We start from the raw sequence: 25,210 nt of genomic DNA on the forward strand, positions 1-25,210 counted from the left end.
CGGAGGAGGAAATGGGGTTTTCGGGAGGGGAGGCGAGAGCGAGCGAGAGGGGGAGAGGAAGTGCTGAGTGCCTGAGTGGGGGTTTACGAGCTTAACGAGGCGGATGCGAGAGAGGAGACGTGGGATCGCGTACAAGTACAACCAGCTTGCTGCTTTCCACGTGGCGGGGTTTTGCGTGCAGGCCCTCTCCTTTAGTCCGTAATTTTGGACGGCCGCTGAGAAACATTTACGGTTTACACCCCAACCTCCTCTGATCGTTTCATTTGTTGCGCTTTGGCATCTTTTACTTACTTCGTGTGCCAGACGCCCAGACGGTGTGGTGAGGACTGAGGAGTGCATTTGCTGCGGGAATCGCAAAGCATTCACAGCACGATAAGCCTGGCATTTGGACGATCATTGAAGAAGTATATGAAGTATGGAGAAGAGGGAAAAAAAAGAAAATACTAGGGCTGGAGCACTCGATACTAGCACACCAAGGATGATTTGTGGGATGCCCACAAAGCAAAGTGATGTTGATCACGCGAGAATACATTACAAAGAGAAGTAGGAAAGGAAGCGCACGTAGCAAGCAATTGATAGTGAGTTTTGTTGCTTTGAGACATGGAACAGGGTAAAAGTGCGCTAGCTTAGTTCCCATTCCATATAAAGATGCATGAGTGTGACTGGAGGTATCAACCGTGCCAATGGCACTTGATGTGTCACTATAAATGGAAAAAAAAAAGATACCTAGGCACTTGATGCTAATCACTATAAATGGAAAAAGGAAAATCAACCATGCCTAGCCACTTGATGCTGATCACTATAAATGGAAAAAAGGAAAATGATACATCGTGGGAGAAGGGGAGAAAAACCATGAGATAAAAGGGGAAAGTTTACGACACCTTTCAAATATGGAATCGACTAGAGCACACCCTTCGCCTGCTACTGTTGTAGTGGGATTGCTCTAGTGATGTTTTTTTTAAGGAACAGGAGGGGCAGAGCCCCTACTAGTTAATATATTAATAAACAGGAAAAGGTACTTGTACAAAAGAAATAAAAGACAAAAAGGGGAAAAAACTCACTAACTAGAGGAGGGCTACAGGGCATTAAGCCAAGATTCCGCAGGGACAAGGCCAGGCTTAGTAGCTCTTAGAAGAACAAGGCCTTGTTTAGTTGGCCAATTTGGGAGGTGCCAAATTACTGTTACAGCACTGTAGCACACTGTAGCGTTTCGTTTGTATTTGTGAATTATTGTCCAAATATTAACTAATTAGGCTCAAAAGATTCGTCTCGTAAAGTACAACAAAACTGTACAATTACTTTTTAATTTCATCTACATTTAGTACTCCATACATGTACCGCAAGTTTGATGTGATGGGGAATCTTCTTTTTGCATAGTGTCAAAGTTGGAAGTTGGGAGTAACTAAACATGGCCCAAAGGAAAATTCAGAAATTTGCTCTGACAATATTGGTAATGCATGCTTCGGCTGCTGCTGTTGCAGTGTGGCGATGCTTGTCTCCTTGATCCGACCGGTGCACGCGCATTGGCACGAGGCAAGGACAAGTGAGGCCACAACTATATTTGTAAACCTCACGGTTACAACCACATTATGTTTGAATTTTTTGCAATGCTTCGAAGAAGCAATAGCCAAACCACAAAGCAGTGAACACACCATACTCCACCCAAATGCTTGCCCCAAACAACCAAGCCAGATCGATAACAACGCTGTTAAACTTATTGGAGCCCAAAGTCAAGTGCATTTTCGATCTCATCACTATTGATGAGTCGCCGGCCACACCTGCCATTGAGTTTACCTCGTGCATTCTATCCTAGTACCCTATATGGTATTCTATCACCATGGGCTTCACGTGCACCGCACTCAACTATGTGGGAGAAGCTCATCAGGTTATTATGGTTGATGCAACATGTGACAAGCATATCGTTGGTTTCTCGCAACAGAGTTCATGGTAAACATGCATGTTAGCATGCGGTGTAGCCTAGGGGGCAAGGGCATAGGGGCCAAGGCCCCCAAGGCATGCAAAATTCCACTAAAATTTTAACTAAATTTTGAAAATTTTAACACTCTTACCCTCCTAATCATGTAAAATTTAAGTTTTTGGTTCCGCCACTACTGCATGTTCACCATATCATACGCAAATGAAGTTTGGCAGCACTCCACTCCAGAAAAAACAGTTTCAATCCACCAACTCTATCATTTTGCAGCTCCACTCCACCAACTTCAGAAAAACATGGAGTTGATTAGGGGTGGGCACTTTTAAACCGAAACCAAAAGAACACCAAATCGAACCAAAATGTCGGTTTTTTCATTTTTTCGGTTCGGTGTCAGTTTTGATTTTTGCCCGAATCGATCCTCGATGTCGGTGGTTTGGTTCCGCTCCGCGCGCGCCGAACCGAACCACCGAATCACCGATGTGTTACTCGCAACCGTTCAATCCTTACTCTCCGGTGGCCCACAGGGACTTTGGCCCATCTTAGCCCAAAGCCACACCGCCCCTGTCCTCTGACCATCGATCCTCCTTTCGCCATTCCTCCGTCCGACTCTTCTTTCCTCATCCTGCTCCCGCATCAGCGTCGCCTGCCCCATCCACCACAGCTTCGTGGGATCCTATCCTTACTATTGCGGCCTTGTGGGCTTGCGGCGCGGGCGAGCAGTCACCGACCAAGCGCGTGGCGGCGAGGGCACAGGCGAGTGGGCACTGCAGCGCTGCACACGCATGGAGCAGCGGCGGTGCGAGTGACCAACCGCCAGCCACGGCGCACGTCCCAAGCAGCGGCGGCGTGGGAACGGCCGCGGTCATGCGTTGTGCAGCAGCGGCATGGCCCGATCTCCGTCTCCCAACTAGGCTTGGACAGGGACAACGACGACAGAGATGAGGTATGGATTTCGGTTTGACTTCAGTGAAAACCGAACACCACACTGAAAACACCAAAACCGAATTCCTCGTTTTTTTTCAATATGGAACGATCGGTTTCCATTTAAAGTTGTCAGTTTAAACCGAATGCCCACCTCTAAAGTTGATGTATGTATTTGGCTGATTGCAGTTCTCCAGCTCCAAAAATATAAAGAATTATTGTGAATAGTATATTTTATCCTTTATAAACGGATCCAGTGGCAGTCTCCTCTCTTTTCTCCTTCCTCCTCTCTTTTCAGTTTTGGACGAGAAATCATGCTGAGCTCCACGCCATGGGCAGCGCGTCGTCCCCGCCGCCGTCTTCCTCTCTCTCTGCTGGCTGGGAGACCACCAGCACATGGCGGCGCAGCCCGGCCGGCGGCAGTGGCGCAGCGCTGCCCCGCGGGGGACAAACGGCGCGGCCCCTCGCGCAGCAGGAGGCGCATGCGGCGCGGCCCCGCCGGCGGCAGCGGCGCAGCGCGGTCCCGCGGGGGGGAACAGCGCGGTAGGAGGCTCATCGGAGGCGGAGGCGTGACGAATGACAGACAGAGACGGCACACGGCACCGACGAGTTCACGCGCCGGCACCTGCCGTGGCCATGGCCGGGGGACACCGCTCCGTTTCATTTGAGAGTTTGAGATCTGACAAATCGAAGATAAAAGACACTAAAAACAAATTGAAGTTCTTCCTGAAATAACATCCCATGAATGAGTTATGGTTGCTCGATTGCTTGGTTGCTGCACGATTGATTGCTTGCTGCCTGCAGGAGCAACAATGAACAGACAGACCTGCCGCTTGCCTACAAATTGCAGATCGACGACACGCAGGAGACTCACCCTGGCAGGTGAGCGGCGCAGGGGTAGGGAGGCCACCGGCCGTGGCGGACAGCGCAGCCTGGGCGGGCACTGGAGACGCGGCTTGCGGGTGACGGCGGTGTGGAGGCTAGCCCCGACGTGGCCATGGTGAGCGCCTGAGCGGCGCACGGGGCATTGAGGCCACCGGCGGGCGGCGGCAGTGCGGAACGGCGAGCGAAGGCAGCGCGACCTATCGAGCGACGGCGGCGCGGCCTCGATGGGCCCACGAGTGGTGGCGCCAGAGGCCGGTCCCGGCGACGGGAGGGAGAGGAGGGATCGTTTTGTTTCGCGAGTTGCGTATTAGGGTCCCCAACCCCACGAGGATGTGTGAGGTAATTAGGGAAAAACATGGATCTAATTCTAAACTTCATGTTTTTTTTGGAGTTGGAGTTTATGAAGCGGGACTTGTTTAACAGGAAGTTTCGTAGAGTTGGTGAAGTGGAGCAATTTTTTCTAAAGTAAAGTGCTGCAAAACACCCACAGCTCTCTAAAAATCTGACACATGAATTTCCGATCGATCGAACATATTTTAGTCAATTTAGCACACAATTCTCTCTCCACTCACAAAAATGAACATTGTTACCGATTCTTGCGTGTGCTCAAGCAAATTGCCATGAAGGAGCAATGTCTACCAACAAAACCATAACTGAGAAGTGCAAATTTTGCCGAGGAAGGAAGCTGAGGCTATGGACTTCCTTATTTGGATGTTTTCAATGGTTACACGTGGCAACTCAGTATCCAAGATGTCACGCGAGGTTAATGATGTGTTCGTCCTTGGACCTCCGACGACACATGGTCCATAGCTGGTTGACGAAGAGCCAAAGGTCCGGCTAGATTCTAAAACACTCGCCTACGTGTCACGCGGGAATTCCAGGGTGGCCGGTGGCCCCATGCATCCCGCAGCCTCACAAACCGACGACCTCTGCAGATGAGGCAAACACCAACCACCCGCCAAGATCAACAACACAACAGAACGCAACAGAAACAGAAAGAGGGCAGCGAGCAGGGGAATGAGGATGGATCCTCCTCTCCCCTCTGCTATTTTTCGCCCCTCGTGAGATGGCGGCGGGGTGGATGAAATGCCCTGACGTGCGCGTGCCCGGGTAGCGGGCGCGCAGGGCCTGGCCTCCGCTGCTTGCCCTGACGTGCGCGTGCCCGGGAGCGGGAGGGGCGGAGCCGCGACGCCGTTGCGGCTTCCTCCTCCTCATCCCGCCCCCACCCCGTAGGGGCGCCGCGGACGTGAGCGAGTCCGTCCGTCATGTCGTCTAATTCTTCGACCAGCCCGCCGGCGGCTCCGTCGCCGGCGAAGAGCAGGCCTTCTCCTTCGACCGCTCCGCCGCCGTCAGCGGACTCCTCGTCTCAGCCGACGGCTTCATCCTCTCTGGCGCCATCCGGGCACAGCGACGCCTCGCCGCCACCGCCACCGGCGCCGGCGAGGTCCCATGGCGCTCCGTTCTCACCGGCCAAGACCCACCCTCCACCAGAGCATTCGTCTAGAGGCTCCGGTGGCGGTGGCAGTTCGCCACCGGCTTCCGTGCACCATGGCGGCCCCACCATGGTGGAAATCGTTTTCGCCGCTGCCGGCGCGGTGGCGCTCCTCGTCATCCTCATCGCGGCCTGCGTCTGCTGCTCGAGGAGGACCGCGCCGAGGAGGAGGAAGAGGCCTCACAATCCCATGCATTACTACGCAGATTCGTCATCAGTGTACAAAGGTAAAGCACCACTGCCATCGCCGTCGTCTACTCCTGGTTCTTGCTTGCTGTTGATTCTTGATGCGTGCTCGCCCTGGAGACATTAGACTCGCTTGACGTCAATTAACGTCCACCCAATGCCGTTGCAGCCGCAGGCAACAGCACGTACTACCCGAGCGGGCCGCAGCCGCAATGGCAGAGCGACACCGGCGCGGCGGCGACGATGAGCACCTTCGGCGCGCCGGGGGGTGGCTGGCACGCGCCGGCGCCGCCAGCCGACATGACCTCCGGCTTGTACTCCAGCCCGCCGCTGCCACCGCCTTCGCCGCACGAGGCGCTGGGCCTCGGCAAGGGCACCTTCACCTACGAGCAGCTCGCGGCGGCCACGGGCAACTTCTCGCCGGCGAACCTGCTCGGGCAGGGCGGGTTCGGGTACGTGCACAAGGGCGTGCTCCCCGGCGGCAGGGCGGTGGCCGTGAAGCAACTCAAGTCCGGGAGCGGGCAGGGGGAGCGCGAGTTCCAGGCCGAGGTGGACATCATCAGCCGGGTGCACCATCGCCACCTCGTGTCCCTCGTCGGCTACTGCATCGCCGGCGCGCGGCGCGTGCTCGTCTACGAGTTCGTGCCCAACAAGACCCTCGAGTTCCACCTCCACGGTCAGTGACGGTACCAGTTCAGCGCGCGCACGACGTTTTGGCCTCGTTGCGATAAGCCAGATGCCGTGGTCTGACTTTTCTGGGGTTGCAGGGAAAGGGCAGCCGGTGATGGAGTGGCCGACGAGGCTTCGCATCGCGCTGGGGTCGGCGAAAGGCCTCGCCTACCTGCACGAAGACTGTGAGCATCCCTTATCCAGTTTCTGTCCTCTGCATTGTCGTCAACACAGCTTGGTTGGTGATGCGGTATTTCATTTGTGATGTAACCGTGAAGGTCATCCTCGGATCATTCACCGCGACATCAAGTCCGCCAACATCCTTCTCGACAACAACTTCGAAGCAAAGGTAGAAAGATCAAAGATGACACCAATGATAGCTCTGGTCATTTTGACTCCACTGTTTCTGCGGCATCTGATTGCAGCGGCTCGTGCTTTGTGTTCCAGGTCGCGGACTTCGGGCTGGCCAAGCTGACCTCCGACAACAACACGCACGTCTCGACCCGCGTCATGGGCACGTTCGGGTACCTGGCGCCGGAGTACGCGTCGAGCGGGAAGCTGACGGAGAAGTCGGACGTGTTCTCCTACGGCGTGATGCTGCTGGAGCTCCTGACGGGGCGGCGGCCCGTCGACACCGGCGGCACCGCCACCTCGTTCCTCGAGGACAGCCTCGTCGACTGGGCAAGTCGTCCTTCACCCTGGCACACGGTTTACTAGCGCAGCGCATGCGTTCGCGCGATCTGACCGGGGCTACCTGCCTACCTCTGTTGCGTGTCTCCGCAGGCGAGGCCGGCCCTGTCGCGCGCGCTGGCCGACGGCGACTACGACGGCGTCGCGGACCCGAGGCTGCACGGCAACTACGGCCCCGTCGAGATGGCGCGGCTGGTCGCCAGCGCCGCGGCCGCCGTGCGCCACTCGGCCAAGAAGCGCCCCAAGATGAGCCAGGTACTCGCCACTTCTTTCACCAGTACGTGCTAAGGGTAGCTCAGGTGATGGCAATGGGAATGTTGTGTCTTGGCTGCAGATCGTGAGGGCGTTGGAGGGGGACATGTCGCTGGAGGACCTGAACGAGGGGGTGCGGCCGGGGCAGAGCATGACGTTTGGCCCCGCGGCGCCGGTGGCGGCCGCAGCCTCGTACAATGCCAACAGGGCGCCCGGGCAGTACACGTCAGACATGGAGCGGATCAGGCAGGCGCCCATGGCGATCCCGGAGTACAGCGGCACCGTCACCGGGTTCGGCCGCCCCTCGCCGATCGAGAGCGAGGGGTCCTTCTCCGACGACGATTTGAGTCCGGTGAAGGGTCAGTCGCGCCGGTAGCAGGCAGCTGTCGACCTGTCGTGTACGCCAGTGATGCCAGGCCGTTGCAACTTGCAATTCATGCTCGCCGCGCCAGTTGTTGATTGCGCGATCGTCCTGCCCCTTCGCAAGTTGCAATTCATGCTCGCTCGTCTGCCTCTTTGCCACCAGTCGCCTGTAACGCGGCCTGCAAGGCTGCAAGCCGATGTGCATATCGACAGACATTAATCACACGGAGAATGTGTAGATGAACAGAGATACCCATACGCTTGTGCAAGAATGCTCACCGCAGAAAGGTTGGAGGGATAGTGGTACAGAAAGTAAAAACAGAGGCTGGTATCGGGCCACACTTGCGTGCTCTCCAGAGTCCAGAAGTTTAATCCTGTAGCTGTAGTCCATATAAACCACGGCAGCAAAAGCATAATACTATCCAAGTGCAAGCAAAAGACACAGGTATGGTATTATAACTGCAACTGAGTTTACACACGTTAATTCCACGGGTATATGGTACAGCGCCCAAAAAATCGAAAAAGGCATTCTTCGGTTTCCTCATGCTGCCCCAGGTAAATTTATTTATTCCATAACATCAGCCGTTGTGTTTTCTTCTCCAAGGAGTAGGTGTACACAAAAACTGTAAAACTACAGCACTGCCAAACTGGCTGTGAGCCTGTGACAACTCCCGAAAGGAACAAAGACTTGTGCTGAACCTTGCCAAGTAAGAACTTAGCAAGTAGCATCAGAAGCATATAATTTACACCTTCGGCAGCACGGTAGTGTCGTATGGGGTGGATGGCTTGACCTACAAAAAGAATAGACCCAAATGTAAGTGCTTCCAAATTTTCCTTTGGGTATGGATTTTATTATTATGGCAAGAATGGGAAATTATGACATACTCCTCCGTTTCAAATTGTATGTCGTTTTAGCTTTTCTAGGTTCATAGATGTTTGTATGCATCCTATGAACCTAGAAAAGCCAAAACGACCTATAATTTGGAACGGAGGGAGTATATAGCAAAGGGGCATACAGCCAGATATCGTGCTAGCAAACTTGAGGTACTGTGGTTAAAGCCCTCGACAGGCTTCCCTTCCATCCGGGATCCATGCAACTGTTTCCTCACTTGAGAAGCTAGTGACTGAAACATCAAATTCCAGGAAGAACGTAATCAAAATCAGGTGCCAAGAACACAACGTACAGACGTGTCAACAGGGAAATAAAGTAATGTGGCACTTGCCAGATGGGAGCCCAACACAACTGGAACTTCGAACAAAATGAAAATATGGGAGCAAGACACAGAAGATCAAGCACATACCTTCCCTAGCTCCACTCCCCACTGATCAAACGAGTTAATTCCCCATATGAAACCCTGAACTGCAATCCGGTGCTCGTAGATGGATAAAAGCTGAAGAATATATACATTGTTACTTTCCCATATCAAGCCAAGAATCCTATTGAGGATTGAATGGTTGCAATTTAAATGATGTACGCAAACAGACCTGTCCAATCTCATATGCGGATAGTGTAGGCAGCAGCAAACTTAGCGATGGCCGATTGCCCTTAAAAGTCTGTTAACAAAAAGATGTCAGGATGGCTCAATAAGAAAAGATAAATATATACTCTTAAGCATAATGCTGATGCATCGATTTAAGTAATAGGTGAACAGTAATCACCTTATGAGGGATAAGATGTTCCGGAACTTTTTCACTTTGCAATTGTTCAGGAGTCTGAAAAAAGCAGTCAGTTTCAGTAAGCAAAGCAAGAAAATTTATCAAACACGTACATGTCCAAAGTATAGGCATTCAGTATGTACCTTTCCATAAGCAAGTGCATCAGGCTGGGCAAAGAAATTGGACATCAATTCATCATGATTACTCACAGTTTCCCCTATAACAGACGTATAGTTGTAAATGCTTTAATTTTTAATAGGCATTTGAAGAATTACAATGTCAACAAGAGCATCGGAAGTCAGATGTACCAGGGAAATACCTTTCAAGTAAACAGGCTGCTGACTTTTTACAACACCAATAAAATCGCAAGGGATGACCCTTCCCTGCATGGTCCAATACAATCACAATCAATAAAGATACATATTCACAATAGGTGGACAGACTTATCCTCGAGTTTCTTTCACAATTTCTATAAACCTGAACAAAACCGGCTGTCTTCAACATTACTCTGAGAAATTATCACTTATCAACCCAGTAATACAGATTGAAAAAATGCGCTGGCTATAAACTTAGAAATAATTGGAATCCTAGTGCAGACACATGTAAAATGCAAACATGCAAAGGTAAAATATCAATACAGACAGGATGATAACATACTAAATCAAGCATATGGCAAATCATGAAAGGAAGGGTACAGTTAAATGTTATCAAGATCTAACTGCGAGTTGATTTCAGCAACCAGAGATTATGAAGTAAAGTTCCCTATGGCATACTCTCATACATGATATAGTACCGTGCCAGGCACATCATAATGTACATCAAGTGGCACAACTTTACAAATTGCTACAAGTTGGTAACAATGCCACATGTATGGAAGTAATATTATTACCTGATGGATTAATTGATAGAAGCTGTGTTGGCCATTAGTTCCAGGTTCACCAAAATCGATTTCACCAGTCTCTAAGGGAAGTTGAACACCATCAATGGAGACACCTTTTCCGTTACTCTCCATACTAAGCTTTATAACATAATAATCATATGTCAGCATGCCACGACCCAAAAAAAAAAGCCAAAAGAGAATGTTCAGATAGTACTAAAACAAAACATAGTAAAGTACCTGTTGAATATGTGGTGCCAATTTCTCAAGTGCCTGGGAATATGGTAATATTGCCTAGCACACATTCAATAGACAAAAAAAAAGAGACTACTCAGAACATGTACCAATAACTAATTCATAACTGGAAATAATTCAGCCATGGAAAAGTTGCTTACTCTAGCTGGGTAACCAAGAAATGAAACATTCCACACACTCAGCAAACCAAGGAGTACCTGCCCAGAAATTATAGAACATGTGACATTGACTTTGCTGATTATCTGAAAAAATTAACCACTGTATGAAAGCCACTTACAGGTATATTTTTCTCAAATGAAGATGTGTAGAAGTGGTTGTCAATGCTGGAAGCACCCTCCAAAAATCTTCAAAAGGTAATAAAGAAATGTCAAGAGAGTACTGGTGTTCTTCGATCTTACTCTGAAAATAATCTTCTCTGGTTTCCAACATTATCATTAATACTTCAATACAAGATATGGTTATTAGACTTATGAGGAATTTGACGATTTAATCCAGGCCCTGTTTGGAGGCTCTAAATTTAACATGCAAAACACCAATGGCAATCGAAAAAAAAAGATGTGGTCTACTTGAGGTTCAAATTTTAGGATCAATGGTTGCACCTTTCAGATTGTTTGACTCGAAGGTTTACTTGTTATCATAAACACAAAATCCAACACCATGATTTCAGATCCTACAATAATTCCGACACCATGAGACACCACTACGCTTAAGTCAACACATTTCGGCATTTTGCCACACAGAATGAGATCGGCTATTCATCTACCATCACGAATGGTACAGAAAGAGCAAGTTCCTTTTGAAAGAACATTTCTCAACTATTCTCGTATTTGTTTGTCACTCTACTCATGCTATTTAAGTTGCAAACTTCAGTTAATTGTGATAGACATTGACCATAGATGCTGTAACCTCAGTGTTTCTTCACATTATGACTTGTGTTCAGTTAATAACGATATCCCTCTTCTTTGCCTTTATTACTCGTATTCTTATCTCAAAAGCATAAAACGGATACCAATTTAAATTGACTGGCATCATGCTAGCATTTAACAAGTACATCAAGGTTGTCAGCATATGACACATATGTCCAAGATGTAGCACCGGCATTGGTATTTCCTAGCATATCTTCCCTTTAAAGCCAATAAAGTCTTCCCAGAAAAGTGTTATATTTGTTTATGCTACTGTTTAGTGCCACAATCTGGCATATACTTCAGCATAACATAGGGTGTGTGTCTTAATAAGCACAAAAAGACCAAACGAAGAAATGTTCATTTGGCAGGCTGAAGAAACAGCCCTGGATCTACATTTGAACTTTAACAAAAGCAGGAGTAATTTGTCCAAGCTACAAAAGCTCATTCGGCAGTCATGAACTTGAGCCCATGGTGTTCAAAACTTTAAATGCATACTGTTTTATACTGTAAAAAAAACATGCTATTTATCAGGGATGTAATAGCTAAATATAACTATATAAGTTTAGAAAGCATACCTCTGGACAATTGGAAAGCCATACTGAAGAGATAACGGAAGAACACCAACAGCACTGCAAACTGCATAATTTGAACTATAGTTATGACACAAAACACTAGCTATGCTGGTAATCTTCATATACAAAACAATATCTCACCACTATAGCGTCCACCAACCCAGTCCCAGAAGGCAAAAGCATTGTTTGGGTCAATTCCGAACTCCTTCACAAGCTTCATAAATAGAAATGGTATAGTTGGAAATTGATCACATCAGAATCAAAATCTTCTGAAATATTCTAATACTCCCTCCATTTCAAAATATAGGTCGTTTTGGCTTTTCTACATACATAGATTTTGCTATGTATCTAGACATAACCCTATATTTAGGTGCATAACAAAATCTATGTATCTAGAAAAAGTAAAACGACCTACATTTTGGAACGGAGGGAGTATATTAGACAGATATGGTACATATGAAGTATTCCATACATCCAACTCAAATCTAAATATCACGGACTTCAGAAAGAAGATTCAATAAAATTTGGGTGGTAAAAAGGTCCAGAAGTACCTTAAGATTAGTACTGACAGCAATCATATGTTTTGAAACAGCCTGTGGCCTGAAACGTCAAATTTATAACTCAATCACAATAAGTTAAGATAATGGGTGAAAAAGGATCTTTAAGGTACTAAAACTAACCCAAGGGAAGAGATGATCCACTCCTTAAGGGTTCGAGCATTTAACATTGTTTCAGCTGTTGTGAAGGTCTTCGATACAACCACAACTGCACAGTTATTAAACAAGAAGTATAAAAAATCTTCAGCAGATATTCATCAGTCACATACAAAGAATCCATGATGAAGTGAGGCATACCAAGAGTAGTTTCAGGATCTAAATCTTTAATGCTTCGTGCAACGTCAACTGGATCAACATTTGCTAGGCTGATACAAAATGGGGCATGAATTACTAGATGAATTGCATAAAGATTGCATACATGCTAGTATGATAAAGACATAGACAGTACATCATAAACACATCAAAACAACATCATGTGTAGAGGCTGGGATACTTTGTTTTATTCCATTATCTAAAAGGTTCCATGTATATTAGAATTTTCAGCATGAGTGGAAAGAGCTCTTAAGGAGGTGTTTATGACATCTGAAAGTAAAACTCTGTTATCGTTTATTACCATAAACACAAATCCTTATGTGAAGACTATTAAATCTTTGCAAGCATAGGTGTCAATGTCAACACATCAGGTAGCCATGGACAAGACAATCACTCAACTTTCATCAAACTAATGCTCAATACTAGAGATGTCATAGATAATCACATAGATCCATGGTCCAAATACACACTTAAAACATGATAATGGCCATGCTTCAAATACACACTTACAATCTCAGCTGCCGGCCTTTCGCACATTCTGCTGCTTCTGGATCTGCAAATCAGCAATATTTTCTGGGAATGTAAGTTTAAAAATGCATGGAAGTTTCTAGGTAATCTAGGACTCAAGAGCTCAATAGTTTACCAGTCTGGAGTGCAGTATGCACAAATAGAGGCCCGAGAAAGCTACCACCTATTCCAACCGACACAACATTTGTCAATGCTTTTCCAGTTGCTCCAACCTGCAGTACAAGCAGTTCCAGTGATCAACCTTGAAGTTTCTGCCACATTTAATTTCCAAGAAATGTCTGAAAATTACCCACGATCCACTTCTGAAAGTCTCTGAAAACTGCTTGATTTTATCTTTAACGCTCCAAACCTCAGGGACCACATTCACCCCATCGCTGTTTATGACTGCATCTCTAGGAGCCCTAAGAGCTACATGAAGCACGGACCTGTTCTCTGTGCTATTTATCTGACAGAACCAATTGACTCTTGTTAGAAATGTATGAGAGTAATCTAACTGGAAAACTAAAAAAAATAAGAACATTATTCAATATTATGCATCAGAGAAAATGCAAGAAACACAAAGTAATTACATCCAAGCTAAAGAAATAAAAAGTACCCAATATTCCATGGCTAGCACACTGAACTGTATGCTGAATAAACACTTGTGATCGAACAGCTTAATAACAGTCTCAGATCATCACGCATACCTTTTCGCCTTTAAACATCTTCTCAATCTTCTCCTTGAGCTTCGCAGCCTAGAACAAACCAAACAGATCCCAAATTATACCTCACAAAATTGCAATCCCTGTCTCTTTGATGATATAAAAAAAAGTGAAACAGGATTCACCTCTGCTAATTTAAGCAGCTTCTCAATGGTTTCGCTGGTCGCCTGCTGCCTCGAGTAATCCAGAAAAATCCCTTCGTACTCACTGCAACCACACACCATTCAGCTCAGCTAAGCAAACGGAATCCAAACACGCACGCAGGAGAAGAAAAATATCACGAGCACAGGCGGTGAGGTCGTACGCCGTCATTGCCTTGCAGCGGTCGGCGTCGGCCATCAGGTCCCGCAGGTGCGTCTTCTGGATCGCGCCGACGTGCGCCTGCTCCACCGACAAGTGAAAGCAGAAACCAAAAGTGAGCATGTTGCCTAATCGGAGCATAGAGCCCGCGCAATGCGAGCGAGACCACGAGTTCACGAACCTGAAGGGCCTTCCACTGCTCCGTGTCGCAGATTAGCGCCGGCGACGCCATGGCTTCCGCTCCAAGTCTACAGCAGCCGGAAAAGCAACCAATCAAATCAACAACCCCGGAACCAACCAAACGACCAACGAAATCGCTAATCGCGAACAACCCCTTCCCCGAAACCCGTACCTATCGAACCAGCGGATCGAGCTTTGCTCCCGACGGGCTGCGGATCGAGGCGACCCGGCGGATACCAAAACGAGAAGAAAACCGAGGGGGTCGAGGTGGGGATTTGGGGGCGGATTGACACCTACCGGGAAAGGAAGGGGCGATCGCTGATCGAGGAAGCGGATCTGCTCTTGGCCTCCTGCGAGTTCCTCCGGATTTTGTATAGCGCCTAGCCGCCTGGCTGCTTCGTTTGCCTTTACCCGTGGGCGGCCGACGGGAACGACGGTGGACGGACACAGACGATGGTGGTGCTACACGTACGTTTCCCCGCCCTTTGAATTGGATATTCGGTTGATATGGTTGGAGTGGACGCCCACGGCCTGCCAAACTGCGGACCGCGGCGCGGCAAGGGCGGCCGAGATAGCCGCCGAGGTCGGGCCGCCCTCGATACGCGCTCGGTGCTTTTTTTGGCAGCTGGGCTTGTCCTGCAAAATTGCAGTAAGTCCATCCTTTTTCCTTTCTTGTTTGTATAAAATTTTAAAAATTTATATATAAAAAAATATATATGCAGCACATGGCATGTTTAAGAAAGAAAATCGATAGGAGTACATTAAATAAGTGGTTGACAGTTAGATCAATCCGAGGACAGAATGATAATGACAACATCATAACCTAGTATGAATAAAATAGAGATTTATTTGGTACAATGAAAAGATATCACTTCAAGAAAGCAATACTAGTATTTTCATCTTCCCTGAGAAGGTTCAGGTGCTCCCGCAATATCTTTTACTCTAATTATGTTATCTAATTGTGTTATTTAATGTTCAAACAAGATAACAAATGTATTTATAACAATATGCTCGCATGCATATTCAATTGGAGAAAGTTGTATTGGCTAACTCCAATGACAGACTACATTAAAAGTTGCAACGTACGCTATATAAATCGAGTTAAGGCCTATTCATGCTTTTTTCTATCCCGTGGTTCTAAAAGCGTCGCATAATTTATATTGGAGCAATTTCAATAGAGATAGAGCTCAACTTGTTCGCAATAAACTTTTTCTAGCAAAATACTATAATAAAAAAGCTTGCGATAATAACATATTTAATCTAAAATAGGACGAAGAATCAAGATTATAGCAGGCCATATGCATGGATAGGATGTGTGCCCAACAGACAAGCCAAACTGATTGGATTGTTGATTACGAAGGCAGCTTAGGGGGTGTTTGGATACGAGGTGTTAAACTTTAACAGTGTCACATCGGATGTTCGGATGATAATTAGGAGAACTAAACATGAGCTAATTATAAAACTAATTGCAGAACCCTGTGTTAATTCGCGAGACGAATCTATTAAGCCTAATTAATCCATCATTAGCAAATGGTTACTGTAGCACCACATTGTCAAAATCATGGACTAATTAGGCTTAATAGATTCGTCTCGTGAATTATACTCCATCTGTGCAATTAGTTTTGTAATTAGCCTATATTTAATACTCCTAATTAGCATCCAAACATCCGATGTGACGGGTGTTAAAGTTTAACAGCTGGTTGCCAAACAGGCACTTAGTTAAAAGGAAATCCAGCGGTTGAGCGCTACAGCGAGGCCAGCCAAAACCGTCCGGTCATTCGGTCGCCACGCGCTCGCACACCAAAAAGCGCACAGAAAGGGCCGAGGGGCCCACCGCCAAGGCCCGCCCCCCGGGCCTCGCCTCTCCTGGCCGCCCCCACCGTGCCGGAGCCTCCTCCTCCCTCCCTTCTCCAACCCATCCTCCTCACCTACCAGGCTACCATCCCCACACGCCCGAGCCAAAACCTCCACGCGCGCGCGAGGACCAAGGGTGGTCCGCCCTGATCTGCGAGATGTGGCGCAGCTGCGTGTCGCGGGGCCTCCGCAAGGCCCAGGCCGCCGCCTCGGCCTCCAGGCTCTTCTCCACGAGCTCGGTATCCCCTCGCCTCCACCATACCACCCCGCGTCAATTCGTCGCGTCCAGTGCCCCCACCGCTTCTGTTCCGGATGTTTCCGAGTGTTTTGTTGTTGCTTCGTGATCTTGACAGCGATGGCTTTGTTGTGGTTTAAGTGCGACCTTTTTCAAAAAAATGTATTCAAATTGCGGGATTAAATCTGGTGATAGCACCGCTGGGTTGACAGTCGCAGATTATATTATGTGTTATCGGCCAGCTCCATAGTGGATTTTGCCATGAGCTTGCGATGGTCGTTATAAGATGGTTCAGTCGTTACTCGTTTGCAATGTGCATGTGTTTTGGAGTCTGCAGTGCTTGATTTGATTGACTGAGGTTCACGCCTGCTATTGCAGTCCTACACGGTGGTGGATCACACCTACGATGCTGTTGTGGTGGGAGCTGGAGGTGCGGGGCTCAGGGCAGCCATTGGCCTCTCGGAGCATGGGTTCAACACTGCCTGCATTACCAAGCTCTTCCCCACGCGGTCACATACTGTGGCAGCTCAGGTACGGGAAATTTGGAACTTCTGCTTTGTGTTGCCACTCAGATCTGCTTATTGCACTTGATATGTCATATTACCTGCAAATCTGAAGGGTTTTAGTTAGAAGAAGGGATGCCCAGAGTTTGTACAGTCCAATTAGATCTAGTAAAATGCCGCACATGGCCTTATCGCTATGATAGTTTTGGTGTATGACTGTGTAAGTTACGGTATTAGGAGGGAATTTTGTGAAGCTGTATTTACAGGCCACTGCTAATAAGTTAAATGACAGACATCAGTGGAGAAATAAACTGAGTGGAATGTTTTTTTTTCTGTGAAAAGTTAATTGTATGTGCAAAATGCGATAGATCATAATTCAGTGTGATGGAATATATTTTGCAAGAATGAATGGGCAATATAAGATGTCTATTAGTAGTGCTATACTGCTATGACTATCTGATTTCACTACAAGCCTCGGTGTGAAATCCTACGTGTGCTTATTATGCCCAACTAAGGCACATTAACCTATAAACTGTGTTGGTGCTACTTAAAAGGAGATGGTTTGACATTTTGACGTCACAGCTTCCCTCATGACAGAATAACGCAGGGTTTAGAATTGGTGTTCATTCAGAAAGGACCCCCTGAATGCCTTGTGGTTTTGAATTTCTTTAGAGTTTTATTGTAATTCGGTATATTTTGTATGGCATCTAAAATATGAACCGAGTCTAAATCTGGAAGTGCACAAGTGTGACCGCTGTAGATCGCCATTTAGTTTGAAAATATATTCAGTTTGGGAGGGCCAGGTTTTTGTTCATTCAGCATTGTACAAGGCATCTGAGTCATGAATACTGCTCATGATGCTTGTTATTTTTCATGATTTTATTTTAAAATCGTGCTGTTTTGCCTTGCTGTCATGTTCTATACCTAGTTTGCCCCTTTGGTTTGCTTTGCAAACGATCAAAATGAAAACTCACTGTGCATGCAAAGAAAATGTAGTAGCCCTGTAAGAAATGCATAAATCTAACAGCCTTCTCTAAATCTAGGCCTTCGATCTACACTTACTGGCAATACTTTTTTTGGGGTTTGTGTATTGTTGGATAATGCTTTATGAGTTTTAGTTGTGTTCCACTAACACATGTGATGGCAGGGAGGTATAAATGCTGCTCTTGGCAACATGACCGAAGATGACTGGAGATGGCATATGTATGACACAGTCAAAGGAAGTGACTGGTTGGGTAAGTTACTATAGAAAGACAATTTTTTAAAGGCACCCATGAGTCATGATGATGTTTCAAGAACTTGGATGTTGGATCTTTAGGCTACTTTTATAAGATTATGTCACATCAAAAATATTGTATCCACTTCGGTATTTTCTTTTCTTTGACCCCTTTGTTATGTTTCATATTCATCTAGGCGACCAAGATTCTATTCAGTATATGTGCAGAGAGGCACCAAAAGCTGTTATAGAACTTGAGAACTACGGCTTACCATTTTCCAGAACTGAAGATGGAAAAATTTATCAACGCGCTTTTGGTGGCCAAAGCTTAGATTTTGGAAAAGGTTACTGTGTTCTATTTTTATCTCGAGACTTGAAGTATGCATTTGTTGCATCTTTCTTACTCTTCTCCCATTTTTTTCGTGTGCCTATATGTAATCTTCAGGTGGGCAGGCCTATCGGTGTGCATGTGCAGCTGATAGAACAGGGCATGCTATGCTACACACACTTTATGGTCAAGCAATGAAGCACAACACTCAGTTTTTTGTTGAATATTTTGCACTGGACCTTCTCATGGACAATGAAGGTATATAATTCTTTTCTCTTTTTAGTTGCTATGTTTTTTTTGTGTGTTCTGGCGCCATGGAAGACCCAAGATCTGTGGCTAAACAGAAAGTAGGGTTTTGAAATGTTCATTTTCCTTACTACTGTATTTGCATTTTGTTCATGTGGTTGCAGCCTAATGTTGGCTTTGTCTAGGAAACCTGGTCTTGATGTTTTTTTTGTCTTCATGTACTGCCATTGGTGCCACAGAAGTTCTGCTTTCTGTTGTATTCGCCATTTAATTATTTATTATGGTGGGGATTAGGGTGAAAGGGAGTGAGATCGCTGGCCGGGGGCCTCTGCCCATGGCCGAGCAAGAAGAATTTTTTTCCCTTCTTAATTCCTTCTTTATATAGAGCCCAAAGTACATGCTAACAGATTGATAAGGCTAACTCACATGTGCATGCTACTAACTAATGCAACTAACTACTTCCTGGATGCGTGCTTCTGTTGACCTCCTGCTACTGCATGCTTTGGACTCCTTGAACCGTATGGCTGGCCAGCCAGTCACACTGACATTATTCCTTCCTTTTGTTTAATTTATTTGTGGTTGTTCAATTCTTCGACAACTTATTAATTCATTATTTTTCCAGCTGAGTTAACTGCTAATGTGGTTTCTTTAGTTGCTTGTGCTTATCACAACATATAACTTTGTATTGTTTTAAAGATCCTTTTTTTACTCGTTGCAGTTAGGATTGTCATCTACTTTTTTGTATAGATTTGGTCAAATTTTAAACTGTTTGACTCCTCGAGAAGCGAGAGTTGCATTCTTTTTGGGACGGAGGGAGTAATTGATTTTCTTTTTTTTGTGGTTTGCTGCTGCTCATATCAGTAGTGATGGATATTGCTTCCTTCACTGCATGGTTACTCTGTTGATTAATGCAGACTCATTTTCCAGGCACCTGCCAAGGGGTAATTGCACTAAACATGGAGGATGGTACCCTTCATCGTTTCCGTGCTTCAAATACAATTCTTGCCACCGGAGTAAGAATCTCTCTGTAGTAAGTACTGATTGTTTGTTTTTTATTCACTGAATATTATAGCCTTGTCTTTGTTTTCACGTAAACAGGGTTATGGTAGAGCCTACTTCTCAGCAACTTCAGCTCACACATGTACTGGTGATGGCAACGCTATGGTTGCACGTGCCGGATTACCCCTTCAGGTTAGTCTTCGGGACTAAACCTGATTGTTTTGGTTACTTTAGTGTATGTTCTGATTATACATGTTCAATTTGTACTGCAGGATCTTGAGTTTGTGCAGTTCCATCCTACAGGCATTTATGGCGCTGGATGCCTGATAACAGAAGGTTTTACTATTGTGCAACTTAGTTTTTTTTTTGGAGATATAAATCACATGCCTGCAAATTCTTGTTTGTGCATGACTTATATCTTCTGTGGCTCCATTGGATTTTGACATTCCTATGGCATCATTTTTTTTTCTTCAGGTTCTCGAGGTGAAGGTGGCATTCTTAGGAACAGTGAAGGTGAGAGGTTTATGGAACGATATGCTCCAACTGCTAAAGATCTTGCATCTCGTGATGTTGTTTCGAGATCAATGACGATGGAAATTAGGGAGGGACGTGGTGTGGGTAAGTCTGTATTCTCATTTCATGCTTGAGGCAGCAACCTGATTTTTTGGTTCTCGTACCTACTTAATTTTCTGATCATTTTGTCTCAGGACCACTGAAGGACCATATCTACCTACACCTCAACCATCTTCCTCCAGAAGTTCTCAAGGAAAGACTTCCTGGTATATCTGAAACTGCTGCGATTTTTGCTGGTGTTGATGTTACCAAAGAGCCCATTCCTGTTTTGCCTACTGTGCACTATAACATGGGTGGTATCCCAACAAATTATCATGGGGAGGTATGCTTTGAATAGACAGTAATAACATTATTATGGACATATGACTTGAACAAACGCTCGTTTATGTTCTGATGGTTGTCTCGCTGTTTTGCATATTAGGTGGTGCATATAAAGGGTGATAACCCTGATACTGTTGTTCCTGGTCTGATGGCTGCTGGGGAAGCTGCTTGTGCATCCGTCCATGGTGCTAACCGGCTTGGTGCAAATTCACTTCTTGATATAGTTGTATTTGGGAGAGCTTGTGCAAACAGGGTTGCTGAGATATCCAAACCAGGCAAGTTCATGCAAAATTGCTGAATAGTGTTTTTGTTATTTGCTTTACTCTTTGTACCTTATTGAATTTCTTGGTTGCATTGCATTGTAGGAGAGAAGCAGAAGCCTCTTGAAAAAGGTGTCGGAGAGAAGACTATTGCTTGGTTGGATAAGCTGAGGAATGCAAATGGATCGTTGCCTACTTCAAAGATTCGTCTCAACATGCAACGTGTTATGCAAAACAATGCTGCGGTTTTCCGTACACAGGAAACTCTCAAGGAAGGTATGAATGCGCTCCTGATTTTGTCTATGCTAACCATCTGAATAGCTAGGTAGCAAGCATGTCAGATTTCATGCAAAAAATGTGAAGTATGTATGCATAACTTATGACTGATTCATCTTATTAGGCTGCGGACTGATCAGCAAAGCATGGGAGAGTTTCCATGATGTCAAGATCAGTGACAGAAGTCTAATATGGTAGGCTCTTCACCAGTAAACAGTGTGTCCATCTTCAGCCTGTAAGTTTTTCACTTACCTGCCATTTCTCTTTGATTTCCACAGGAACTCAGACTTGATAGAGACCATAGAGTTAGAAAACCTGCTGATAAATGCATGCATAACCATGCATTCAGCAGAGGCTCGCAAAGAGAGCAGAGGAGCTCATGCTCGTGAAGATTTTACGGTTCGTTGCTTTTTTCATTTCTTTGTGCTCTCATCCTTGCACATCATATGATCATTTCTGGTAATGTTTCCTTGTTCCTTGGTGCAGACAAGAGATGATGAGAACTGGATGAAGCACTCACTAGGGTTAGTGTCTTCTCTTTGTTGTCCCTTCCATTCTTGTTTTGAGATATCATTGGTGGCTGATTTATTTGAGAAATAAATGTGAATTTTGACAAAATTATACTCTTTCAGGTATTGGGAGAACGAGAAGGTTAGACTAGCATACAGGCCAGTTCACATGAATACCCTGGATGACGAAGTTCAATCTTTCCCACCAAAAGCACGAGTTTACTGATCTATTCTACATGGCTGCTAATGATATCGCTCGTCTCAGAAAGATATACCTCACAACAGATTGATTTTTGTCCTTCAGATTTCCGAATCTCAAATAAACTAGGTACCCTCTAATCTCTCCGATCAAAAGAACTGTATGTAATTGCCAACTCTGGAGAGATTCTCCCTGATGCTTGTTACCTTTATGGGAGAAATAAAGAAAACGTGTAGGTGCACCTATGATGGCGTACTATGGTACAATGAAACAGTTCGAATGAACAAAAGGTGCACAAACAACTACGGAGTCAGATAACTTTTTTAATATGCTGAATCAGATAGCTATAGAAGCTCATGATCAGAAACGCTTCATGTTGTTGGTAATGCTTTTGATCAAAGTGGGCAGGTCTGTCTCATGCAAGTACAGCTGCAACCGTGATTTATAGGGCTTGTCAATCTCCTTTAACTTGTCGCTGAGGTTTTAACATGTTGAAGGCTTGAAGCAAACAAGTCCATAGAAGTTTCACAAGATTCCTCCAAAATTCCTATGAAACAAGCCATCCCGTTGGAATTTTATACTAGGTTTCAAATCCTCCTAAATTCCTCATCTTCCGAAGAGGGCTTAATCTAGATTGCTTATAATGCTCTGTGCAAGTCCAATTCAACATTGGAAATAGGATTCAAGATAGCCATTCGAATAAAGCAAAAAACCCCATGATCAGAAACGTTTCATGGCTTGGAGCAAGGAGCCAAGGTCTGTCTCGTGCAAGAACAGGCGCAGGACGAGCGCCTTTTTCGATCTCAGGTTGATCTTGACAAGCCCTTGCCCTCCTTCATCCGTCTGCAGCATCACGGTGCCGGTCCGCTCCCCGAACCCCAAGAACCGGACCAAGCAGTCGCGGCCAGCCCTGCTGATGACTTGCCCATCGATCACCACCTTCCTGGTCCACCTGGCCTCCGAGCCCGCCGCCGCCGCCGCCGCCGAATGCGTCCACATGGATATGACTTCGGCCTCCGCGAGCAGGCTCAGCCTTCCGTCCGCCGAGGCAGCCAGATGAACTGCCGGATCGAATGGCCTGCCGGACAAACACATCTCGGAGCGGTAGTGCTGCGGCAGCTCGATCACCGTGGCCGTTGCCGTGCTGACGTCGAGAGCGACGACGTGCCATTCACCGTACAACCAGTGGACGATGGTGTCCCCGAGGACGAGGGGGTAAGAGCCGTGCTTGGGGGCGTAGCGAGGGAAGCGCGGCGGGAGGCGGGCTTCGACGACGGCTCCCCACTCGCCGGCTTCGGAGGAGAAGATCTGCGTCCGTAGGCTCAGGTCGCGGCGAGCAGCCGGAAGGAGCGGCCGGCGTCGCCGACGGCGAGCTACGCGTGCGGGAACTTGGCGCAGACGTGCCCCGGGGAAGGGAGCCGGGACGTGTGGCCGGTGAGGGCGTTGCAGGCGCGCATCTCGAAGTCGAAGTTGTCCTGCCAGCGGCGGCGGAGGATGACCACGCTGCCGCGCCACGCCACGGGCTCGAACGTCTCCAGGAGGACGGCGTCGAAGCGGGAGCTCTTCCGGGGCAGCTGGCCGACGCGGGTGGCGGGGTCGCGGAACACGAAGGAGACGCCGAGCAGGAGGGCGTCGTCGTTGGCCGCAGCGCGCAGGGCGAGGCGGCGGCGGAAGGCCGGGTCGAGCAGGGCGCTGCGGATGGGCTTGGAGGTGGCCGCGCAGCGCAGATGGTTGTGGTGTCCGAGCGCTCGAGGATATCGAGGAGGAGATCTAAGGGGATGGACGGAGGCGGCCGGCCGACCGACGGCCGCCGTCCCGTCGCAAGTGCGAGCTCGTCGCCGCTTGGTGGACGACATGGCTGGTTCTTTAGGGCTCGCGCGTCGCGCCCGCATGCTCGCAATGTATTGGGTATCTAATGATGAAGTCCAAGCTTGTTAAGATAGAGTAACAACCAATGAACGACCAGATCATCAAACAAATAAAGATCCAGGATCAGAAAGATCTCATGGCTCGAAGTAAAGACGGCAAGTCTGTCTCGTGCATGCACAGCTGTAGGTCCCCGGCGTTAAGTGTCTACAGGACACTCGAGTGTTTTAGAGCAGGCTCGCACTCGATTTTTATGGCCATCCGATGAAAATCAAACGGTTGTCCTGCGTCTTCTACCTCCAGCTAGCAGAAGCCAACACCATGTTTCTTCTTCAAGTTTTGTTTGCCCAACGTGCCACTGCCCCGCTTCCGCCCCAGCGTGCCACTGCCCAGCCGCGGCACGGTAGGGTGCGCTCCGGCGAGACCCTACCGTGCCCGCGGCAGCCGCCTCCCTGCCCGCCCCCCGTCGCTGCCGCAGCCGTCGCCCCCGCCCATGCCCCACCCACCGGATGTCCTCCACAGCCCGGCCGGCGGCGCCATCGCCGCCGTACCTCGCCGGCCGCCGCCCGCAGCCTTCGCCGGTCCGGCCTGCCGCCGCGACCCTTCCTCAAAGACCGTCGAACTTCGGTGAACTCGACCCCAACCCAACCCCAACCCCGAGACCCTAACCCCAAATCCAGAGTCCTAACCTCGTCGGAGATCTGCCGGAATCGAAGAAGAAGCACTTTGGCACAGGGAGCAGCCGGATAGGGGAGTGAAAAAAGCGAGTGCTCAGGCTCAGAGAAACACTCGAGCGAGCGTTAGCTTTTCCCTAACTTTAACTCCCTTGAACCCATCTGATCCAATGACGAGCGCGTCTTTTGTTCTCAGGTTGATCCGGACGAGCCCGATTTGATCTATAAGCAGGATCGCCGTGCTGCTCAGCTCCCCGAACCCCAAGAACTGGGCCGAGAAGCCGCCGGACAGATCCTCCCTGCCGATGGCCTCCCTCTGGATCACCACCTGCCTGGTCCACCTCGCCGCCGATGTCGCCGAGCTACTCGACGACCCTCCCTCCTCCGCCGCCGCGGCTGACAGCGTCCACATGGATATCACGCATGCCTCCGCGACGAGCAGGCTCAGCTCTGCGTCGGCCGACGATGCCAGCCGGAGCGCGCGGTGGTCGTAGTACAAGGACCTCACCCTGCCGGTGCATCTCGGCGGCAGCTCCATCATCGTCGTCGCCTGGGCTTTGCCGATGTCTAGGCGGATGATGCACTTGTAGTCGCTATGCAGCCAATGGACGGAGGAGGAGGCGCCGACTCCGAGGACGACAGCGTGAGAGCCACAGTCGGGGGCGGAGCGCGGGAAGGCGCGGCGGGAGGCTGGGGGGTCAGTTCGATCGGAGGGACAAGATCTGCGTTCGCAGTCTCACGTCGGCTTCGAGCAGCCTTGAAGGAGCGGTCGTCGACAGCGAGCAAGGCGGGTGGGTAGTCACAGGGAGACGCGTGCCTGAGGGAGCAGGATGAGGCCGCCTTCGTGAGGCCACCGGCTCGGCCGACGTGAGGAACCCGGTGTCAAACCCGAAGTTTCCAGGGGGGGGGGGGGGGGG

The 25,210-nt window shown here is 48.0% G+C and overlaps 3 protein-coding genes across 4 annotated transcripts; 2 read left to right on the forward strand and 1 right to left on the reverse strand.

Annotated features, from left to right (window-relative positions):
- Positions 1 to 5,588: 5,588 nt before the first annotated feature.
- LOC101754703 (proline-rich receptor-like protein kinase PERK4) lies at positions 5,589 to 7,712 on the forward strand. The gene is made up of 6 exons (XM_014804535.2): positions 5,589 to 6,093; positions 6,185 to 6,271; positions 6,365 to 6,435; positions 6,534 to 6,767; positions 6,870 to 7,031; positions 7,111 to 7,712. Exons 1-6 carry the CDS (start codon positions 5,661 to 5,663, stop codon positions 7,402 to 7,404), a joined length of 1,281 nt encoding a protein of 426 aa, XP_014660021.1. The 5' UTR covers positions 5,589 to 5,660; the 3' UTR covers positions 7,405 to 7,712.
- Positions 7,713 to 7,818: 106 nt separating this feature from the next.
- Positions 7,819 to 14,741, reverse strand: LOC101754303 (glucose-6-phosphate isomerase, cytosolic). 2 transcript variants are annotated; one of them, XM_004981515.4, is made up of 24 exons: positions 14,532 to 14,741; positions 14,236 to 14,302; positions 14,059 to 14,135; positions 13,880 to 13,961; positions 13,740 to 13,787; positions 13,343 to 13,498; positions 13,169 to 13,265; positions 13,036 to 13,078; positions 12,511 to 12,578; positions 12,337 to 12,421; positions 12,208 to 12,256; positions 11,798 to 11,870; positions 11,660 to 11,720; positions 10,457 to 10,523; positions 10,320 to 10,376; positions 10,165 to 10,218; positions 9,937 to 10,065; positions 9,367 to 9,430; positions 9,191 to 9,264; positions 9,051 to 9,104; positions 8,877 to 8,945; positions 8,693 to 8,782; positions 8,408 to 8,515; positions 7,819 to 8,182 (listed from the first exon to the last, which is right to left on the reverse strand). In XM_004981515.4, the coding sequence occupies exons 2-24, from the start codon at positions 14,284 to 14,286 to the stop codon at positions 8,135 to 8,137; spliced, it is 1,704 nt and encodes a 567-aa protein (XP_004981572.1). In that variant the 5' UTR covers positions 14,287 to 14,302; positions 14,532 to 14,741; the 3' UTR covers positions 7,819 to 8,134. The 2 variants fall into 2 exon arrangements, with proteins under 2 accessions (XP_004981572.1, XP_022685581.1); XM_022829846.1 differs by having other exon boundaries at positions 14,407 to 14,692.
- A 1,342-nt stretch (positions 14,742 to 16,083) lies between these two features.
- LOC101755114 (succinate dehydrogenase [ubiquinone] flavoprotein subunit, mitochondrial) lies at positions 16,084 to 22,120 on the forward strand. Its single transcript, XM_004981517.2, has 16 exons — positions 16,084 to 16,327; positions 16,702 to 16,854; positions 17,974 to 18,061; positions 18,240 to 18,386; positions 18,488 to 18,628; positions 19,544 to 19,629; positions 19,715 to 19,807; positions 19,888 to 19,951; positions 20,090 to 20,233; positions 20,323 to 20,510; positions 20,610 to 20,784; positions 20,875 to 21,045; positions 21,170 to 21,239; positions 21,324 to 21,444; positions 21,532 to 21,569; positions 21,678 to 22,120. The coding sequence occupies exons 1-16, from the start codon at positions 16,247 to 16,249 to the stop codon at positions 21,778 to 21,780; spliced, it is 1,863 nt and encodes a 620-aa protein (XP_004981574.1). The 5' UTR covers positions 16,084 to 16,246; the 3' UTR covers positions 21,781 to 22,120.
- The last annotated feature ends 3,090 nt before the right edge of the window (positions 22,121 to 25,210 follow it).

Source organism: Setaria italica, chromosome IX (genome assembly GCF_000263155.2).
Source record: "Setaria italica strain Yugu1 chromosome IX, Setaria_italica_v2.0, whole genome shotgun sequence".
In the NCBI taxonomy this organism is placed as follows: Eukaryota; Viridiplantae; Streptophyta; class Magnoliopsida; order Poales; family Poaceae; genus Setaria; species Setaria italica.

Excerpts from the sequence above, each read along its gene's own strand:
- LOC101754703 (XM_014804535.2), top strand. The coding sequence starts at position 5,661 with ATGAGCACCTTCGGCGCGCCGGGGGGTGGCTGGCACGCGCCGGCGCCG. Across the intron at positions 6,094-6,184 it reads CCTCGAGTTCCACCTCCACG|GGAAAGGGCAGCCGGTGATG; the intron begins GTCAGTGACGGT and ends CTGGGGTTGCAG. Across the intron at positions 6,272-6,364 it reads CGCCTACCTGCACGAAGACT|GTCATCCTCGGATCATTCAC; the intron begins GTGAGCATCCCT and ends GTAACCGTGAAG.
- LOC101754303 (XM_004981515.4), bottom strand. The coding sequence starts at position 14,286 with ATGGCGTCGCCGGCGCTAATCTGCGACACGGAGCAGTGGAAGGCCCTT. Across the intron at positions 10,377-10,456 it reads CATTTGAGAAAAATATACCT|GTACTCCTTGGTTTGCTGAG; the intron begins GTAAGTGGCTTT and ends ATTTCTGGGCAG. Across the intron at positions 9,431-9,936 it reads TCTATCAATTAATCCATCAG|GGAAGGGTCATCCCTTGCGA; the intron begins GTAATAATATTA and ends TGGACCATGCAG.
- LOC101755114 (XM_004981517.2), top strand. The coding sequence starts at position 16,247 with ATGTGGCGCAGCTGCGTGTCGCGGGGCCTCCGCAAGGCCCAGGCCGCC. Across the intron at positions 16,328-16,701 it reads GGCTCTTCTCCACGAGCTCG|TCCTACACGGTGGTGGATCA; the intron begins GTATCCCCTCGC and ends CTGCTATTGCAG. Across the intron at positions 21,240-21,323 it reads AGTGACAGAAGTCTAATATG|GAACTCAGACTTGATAGAGA; the intron begins GTAGGCTCTTCA and ends TGATTTCCACAG.